General features: G+C 39.8%; 1 protein-coding gene across 1 annotated transcript; it reads left to right on the forward strand.

Moving 5' to 3' along the window:
- Window positions 1-1,457: 1,457 nt before the first annotated feature.
- Window positions 1,458-7,031, forward strand: LOC144240634 (uncharacterized). Its single transcript, XM_077774986.1, has one exon. It carries the CDS (start codon window positions 3,075-3,077, stop codon window positions 4,482-4,484), a length of 1,410 nt encoding a protein of 469 aa, XP_077631112.1. The 5' UTR covers window positions 1,458-3,074; the 3' UTR covers window positions 4,485-7,031.
- Window positions 7,032-7,541: the final 510 nt, after the last annotated feature.

A 7,541-nucleotide genomic window follows, 5' to 3' on the forward strand; every position in this document is an offset into this window, starting at 1 on the left:
TCCTTCCCTCCCTTCCTTTCCTTCCCTCTCTTCCTTTCCTTCCCTCCCTTCCTTCCCTTCCTTCCTTCCTTCCCTTCCTTCCCTTCCTTTCTTTCCTTCCTTCCCTTTTCTTTCCTTCCTTTCTTTCTTTCTCTCTCTTTCTTTCTCTCTCTTTCTTTTACAAATAGTTTATTGTCAATTTGGTTTCCATATAACACCCAGTGCTCATCCCCACAAGTGCCCTCCTCCATGCCCATCCCCCCTCCTCCCCCACCTCCATCAGCCCTCTCTCCTTTATCTGTANGCATTCAAGAGTCTCTCATGGTTTGCCTCTCTCCCTTTCCCCCACTAATTCCCCCTTTCTTCTCCCCCATGATCGTCAGTTATGTGCCTCCTAATCCTCCTATACGTGCAAACATATGACATTTGTCCTTCTCTGCCTGACTTATTTCGCTCAGCACAACATACTCAAGGTCCATCCATGTTGCTACACCTGGCCAGATTTCATTCTTTCTCATTATAGTTTGGGTTATTTCTTGAGGCAGTCTCACATATGAGGTTTCCTTCCCAGTGTACTCTCTTTCTCTTCCCAAACTCCTGCGGCTCACTGTCCTATGACTTCAGGCCTTCTGTGTTCGAGAGATGGGTGCAGGCAAAATGTTTGGAGGTCCTTACTTCTCTGCCATCTTGCCCAGAAGTCTCCCTCTTGTTGTTTCTAATATGTATTTATTTTGAGAGAGGAGAGAACTCCAACCAGGCCCTGTATGGTCAGCCCAGAGCCCCAGAAGAGACTGGCTCTCACAAACCATGAGAGCATGACCAGAGCCGAAATCAAGAGTCTTATGCTTCACCTACTGAACCACCGAGGTGCTCCATCAGGGCAAGGACAGTTTAGTGTGTTTCACATTGCAGAATTTGGGTTCCCAGTTCTCCAGTTTAGGTTTCCACACACATTCGTTGCCAAATGATTGTTTGAAGGGTGCCCTAGCTGAGGGGAATTTGAGGGAGACACAACTGCTGGCCTATAAAACAGACTCAATCCAGAAATACTGAACTCAGACTCTGCACCTTACAATACTGCCAAAGAAGGAGTGCCAATCATCTTTGGGTGACCCTGTGGAGAAACAGGCAATCTTGGTATTGGGGGTGAACTCATTTTAATACCTGTGGAAGGCAATTTAGTACTATCTAGCAGAATACTGTGTGCTTTTTCTTCTCTTCACCAGCAATTTCCACCTCAAATTTTGCCTACAGCATACTTGCAAACTTGCAAAGCAATGACCAGGTATTCACCACACCTATGTAAAACCTGAAGATTGGGAATAACCCATAATCCTTTGGTAGAAAACCAATTAAATGGAATAATGCCCAAATATAAGGAAGAAGGAAAATAATCTACATTTATAATTGTGTATATATATAGAAAAACCACTCTGGGAGAGTATCTAAGAAAGCTTTTTATTTTGGGAGAGTAGGAATAGGTAGATACATGGATAATTATATGGATAATAATTTTATAATCATGATAGGAGGAAGACTTTTCTATCATTTTAAGATTCTAATTCATAGGAGTGTGGTATCTATTAAAAATTTGAAAGTAAGCATGGAAGTGTTACCTAAGAAAATACTGTTTATTCCAATACAGCAATAACCAGCAATAATCAGTATTCTCCCCTCAGTCCATAGTCCTCATTATATTCCAGTTGTTGACACGTTTTCAAAAATCTCCTGCCCAATATTGTTGCGTTTAAAAAGTGCCCAAAGCCACAGAGAACCACCATGAGGAGACCAAGATCCACTAGCAATTTCTTCCCTAGAAACTGAGATGCCTCTTGCCCACAGCCTACCTCATCCAAAATGAGCCCCTCCCTAGTCTATGGAGGCTTGGGCCCCAGTATTGTCTCTTGTCCTGGCAACCAGTGATTCTGCCATGGTCGCCTGCAAGGAACGAATGTGCAAGGCAGACCGCTCTTTCTAAGTAATGAAGCCCTCTTACCACATGTTGCTGCGCCAACTTCCCCTCCTGACAGTCAAAATCCCAGGCAATTTACCTATTTCTAGTTCTTTCAAATCAGAGGCACAGCTGTTTCATAAAGCATTTCTTGGGGATGTGGAGAAGAGAATTATTTTTCTTCCAAAATCGTGGGCAGGAGCTCCTTTCTGACCCGAGTACTGGTATAATTCTCAAGGCAGTAAGGGAGGGTGTCAAAATGCCAATGAGGTACATGCCTGGTTTCTTGCTCTACTCCTAAATGAACTTCAACAGTGTCCCAAAATATACCTTACTTTTCCTAGCTACCCAAAAGTTTTATGGTGTGTTGAAGACCCTAGATAGGTAGGTAGGTAGGTAGGTAGGTAGGTAGGTAGGTAGGTAGGAAGATAGATAGATAGATAGACAGACAGACAGACAGACAGACAGACAGATTTCTTCATGATGGAGTTCAGGTAGGTTTCACCATTTTGGAAATTCATAACGATTCTTTGGTATCTAAACATTGCCATATAATTATCTATTGTGGCCCTATATTTTTATTTCAGCGATGTCACTTATGCTGTCTGCCTTCACTTCTTCATTTCTGATTTTAGTTAGTCTTCTCTATCATTCTGACTTGACATTATATAGGTCTGATAATTTTGGGCGACTGCTCTGAACATCAACTTTTCCCATTATTGAGTTTTCTATGTTTGCTATAGCCTCTATTCTCCATTTCTGTTTTAGCTTTAAATTTCCTTTTTTTCTGCTAATTTTGAGCTCCAAGTGTCCTTTTCCTGATTTTCCGAGATATAAGAAAGTGATTTGTACTACAGCAAGATATGTTACGGAACTGTCTATTAAGCTATGTGGTTAGTTCCTGTGTGCAAGTTTGTGTGTCCATGGAAGACTGAAGTCCTGGTGATTTCTTCTCAGCTATCTCTCTGATGTTCACTAATTGATTTTAAGGTTATTTATGAGAAGTAGTCAGTACATTCACCTGATAATAGTACCTGGAATAATTTTACTTTCTATTATTTGATCTCTTTCAGCTATATTTTCACATGGCACCCAGACATTCCTGCCAAAGCCATGCCTAGAAGCTTCTTTCCAAAACTTGCCAATGAGTAGCTATAAACATAGTTCCCTTGAGAATGGACATGTAATGACAGACTGCAACAAGGATGGGGAGAATGAAAGCCATCAAAGACATCTGGGGACTCCTTTTCCAGAGAACGATTATGAATGTAATAAATATGAGGAAGTCTTTTATCAAAGCACCAAATTAATTACACACAAGAATATCCCTACAGGAGAGAAGCCTTACAAATATAATGAATGTGGGAAAATTCTTAACCAGTCCTCCAATGTTGGTGATGATCAGAGGATTCATGAGGGAGAAAACCATGACAGAGGTAATAAACCAGGGAACATGTTTAGTCATTCATTAAAGCTAAATGCACATAAGACCGTTGGTACTGGAGTGGAAAGGTATATAGGTAACGAATGTGTCAAAGCCCTTGACCTCCAGCAAATGCATACTGGACAGAAATCTTACAAATGTGAAGACTATGTCAAAACCCTTAAATTGTGCTCAGCTATTACTCAACATGAGGTAACTCATCCTGGAGAGAGACCTTACCAATGTAAAGAATGTGGCAAGGCCTTTAATCGATCCTCAACCCTTAATGAGCATCGCAAAACCCACAGTGGAGAGAAACCTTACCAATGTAAAGAATGTGGCAAGGCCTTTCAAAGGTACTCATACCTTACAAAACATCGCAAAATTCATACTGCAGAGAAACCTCACAAATGTAAAGAATGTGGCAAGACTTTTAACCAATCCTCATACCTTACTAAACATCACAGAATCCATACTGGAGAGAAACCTTACCAATGTAAAGAATGTGGCAAGGCCTTTACCCACTACTCAAACTTTACTGAACATCACAAGATCCATACTGGAGAGAAACCTTACCAATGTAAAGAATGTGGCAAGGCCTTTCGAAGGTACTCAAACCTTACACAACATCACAAAATTCATACTAGAGACAAACCTTACCAATGTAAAGAATGTGGCAAGGCCTTTCGAAGGTACTCAAACCTTACACAACATCACAAAATTCATACTAGAGACAAACCTTACCAATGTAAAAAATGTGGCAAGGCCTATGTCCAATCCTCAGACCTTACTAAACATCATAGAATTCATACTGGAGAGAGACCTTACCAATGTCAAGAATGTGGCAAGGCCTATGTCCAATCCTCAGACCTTGCTAAACATCACAGAATTCATACTGAAGAGAGACCTTATGAATGTAAAGAATGTGGCAAGGCCTTTCAAAGATACTCATACCTTAGAAAACATCGCAAACTTCATACTGGAGAGAGACCTTACCAATGTCAAGAATGTGGCAAGGCCTATGTCCAATCCTCAGACCTTATTAAACATCACAGAACCCATACTGGAGAGAAACCTTACCAATGTAAAGAATTCGGCAAGTCCTTTCAAGGCCACTCACACCTTACATGACATTGCAGAATTCATACTGCAGACAAATCTTGCCAATGTAAAGAATGTGGCAAGGCCTTTAACCAGCATGCATCCCTGACTCAACATCACAGGATTCACACTGGAGAGAAACCTCACCAATGTAAATAATGTGGCAAGGCCTTTACCCACCGCTCAAACCTTAGTAAACATCACAGAATCCATACTGGAGAGAAACCTTACCAATGTAAAGAATGTGGCAAGGCCTTTAGGCACCTCTCAACCCTGACTGAACATCACAGAACTCATGCTGGAGATGAACCTTACCAACACAAAGAATGTGAGACAAGCTTTCATCACTGTTCAATCTTTCCTTAATAACACAGAATTCCTACTGGAGCAAATCTTCTAAATGTTAAGACTATGACAGAATTTGTAAGGACTCCTCAACTCTTATTCCACATCCGATCATTCATTTTGGAGAGAAATGGTAAACATTTGAGAATGTCCCAGACCTGAAACAATGCTAAACCCTGATGCCTCATCAGAGAATATATACTCGAGACGATTTTATAAATAGAACTTGGCAAGCCCTTTAATCAGAACTCAAGCCTCATTCCACATCACAGACCTCATACTACAGAGAAAACTTGAAAATACTGTGGTAAAACGTTTCAAACTGTTCAAGCCTTACTCATGATGACATTTCCTGTTGAGAAGCGTTCCAAATGTAATGAATGTGGCAAACCTCTGGCTGGAACTCACAACTTCATCATGATCACAGGGATGATACAGGAGTGAAACAGTAAAATGTCCAGAGAGTGGCCACGTCTTTACCTGGAATTCTCTCATGACTTGGTATCCCCAAATACATACTTGGGATAATGTATGAATAAGAAAAGACATTTTTAAATATGCACTTTAGAGAACATCAGCATACAGCTAAGAAAGTAACTTGAAAGATAAAATATTTTTTAGGTGAAGATAAAATACCTGATCAACTGTCCATAAATGTCACAGAATTGAGAGTAGAAAGGAGTACATTGGTCACACTATTTGGACATTTTTCTCAGTGAAAATACTTAACTATATGGGATAAAAGAAAATTGAACACCTAGTTAATGAATCTGCTGGTAGGTCTCAAAACATACAAGTGGTGGATTTTTAAAAAGGAGTCACTAACTTCAATATGTGTTTGTTTTACCTTGGTCCTCTTTAAGATGTTGACTAGCAAGTATTAATGTCTTTCTGCTCTCAAATCACTTCAGGAAATTCATTTATTTCCCGTGGGTGTGTGAACGTGTGTGGCTGATTCTTTATACATCAAAGATATCCGATGCCCTTCCTCCTTCAGTGGGACACCTGTATACCTGATTTTCCGTGGAAGATGAAGGACAACATGATGTACAATCTATGAAAAGAATCTAAATGGAAATGTTGTTTATGCCTATAACGTTGATGTAAGTTATTATGAACTAGGTGTTCAGAACAGTCAGGAAAATTCTTCTCCATTTATTAACATGAAAAAGAGTTTCTGAATGTTACAGATAAAATGGTTTACTTACTGGGTTTTAAGGAACAAGAGGTGGCAGTCCAGTCACATACTGAGACAACTTCATAACAGCAATAGTCAGAAGTAGATACTATCAGTTCATGTGGTTGAAGTAAAGTCTTCACAGATATGAGAAAGAATAGCTAACTCTTCCCTAACATGGCATGGGATTGTACATTCAGATTTTTTAAGAATTACCTCAGGTCTCAAAGAGTTTAGTATGCAAAATGAAGGTGTTAGCAACTTAAAATAGATTTTTTATGGATGTCTCCTTTAAGCCTCCTAGTAACCACAAAGTGAAAATCTGTAGGAGATACACGAAAGGGAAAGAGAAAGGAATCAACGTACACCACTCTAGAGAACCAACAGAAAGATAAAGAGCAAATGGGTGAGGAAGGGGCCAATAACTCTAAAACAGCTAAAAACATTGAAAAGAATGACAAGAGTAACTCTATCCATACGTGTCTCAATACTTCTTTTAAATATAAAGGGACTAAATGCTCCAGCCAAAAGATATATTGGCTGAAAGGAAAGAGGTTCACAAACTAACAGTATGTGCTGCCTTCAGGAGACTCACTTTCGCTGTGGGAACACACTCAGGCTGAAAGTGCAGGTGTGGGAAAGGATCTTCCATGCCAAGGAAAACAGAAGAATGTGGGGGTAGCCATGCTTATATCAGACAAATTAGACTTTAAGCCAAAGAGTAAGAAGACACAGTGAACATCCTTATAAAATAGAGGGGTCACCTCATGCAGCGTTTTTAGTTACGTGGTGTTGGGCAGACAGCCAATAAGGTTCCCCCGATTTTTGTTTGGGAAGGACACCAATAGTGTGTTCGTGTCACTCCTACAGTGTTTAACACTTAAAACCAACACACTTTTCCATCCACGTTGGTGGTGTTTGTGCAGGTACCTGAATTAATTTTAGCTTCTGTAATGTTGATGAACATCTGTATCTTAGGAGTCTCCTAACTGGCCAGTTGATACTCAAAAATCTATTCCTGTGATTTGAGGGCTGGAGAAAAAAAAAAAAAAGAACGAACCCTGAATGCCATGTCAAGAAAGACCTATTGCTCTGAGGTTTTGATGAGTGTGGGAAAATACTGTTGCAATGAAAATCTTGGTACTCTACTGTAACAAGTAGCTAATAGTTTATCAAAACCAACTTGTAGAGGCTAATAAATCTTTTCCATAGTATCTGACTTGTTAACTTCTTGATATAATACATTGCATTTCCCCCCCTCCCCCCACAGGTCATTAAATTTACATTGTTCTCTGAGATTTTCAGACCCCAAATAAGTTATTTGTCTTTTCACGCATGTTACCATATCACCACTCTAAAATTTCTAATATTAACTTTTGGAGACTTTTTCCTTGTATGCCATTGCAAACGATCCAGTTTTTATGGGTCACCTTTGCAGTACTTGTGATAGTGGATTTGCTTCCCGTTGGGTTCTTTCTTGAAATGTACATCTTTAGATGGGAAACCTTATGGTCTACCTGGCTCACACTTTTTAGACACCGTATGTGTGAATTGAATATTTATAC

Source organism: Crocuta crocuta, unplaced genomic scaffold (genome assembly GCF_008692635.1).
Source record: "Crocuta crocuta isolate KB4526 unplaced genomic scaffold, BGI_CrCroc_1.0 scaffold1559, whole genome shotgun sequence".
Taxonomy (NCBI): domain Eukaryota; kingdom Metazoa; phylum Chordata; class Mammalia; order Carnivora; family Hyaenidae; genus Crocuta; species Crocuta crocuta.

Excerpts from the sequence above, each read along its gene's own strand:
- LOC144240634 (XM_077774986.1), top strand. The coding sequence starts at position 3,075 with ATGAGTAGCTATAAACATAGTTCCCTTGAGAATGGACATGTAATGACA.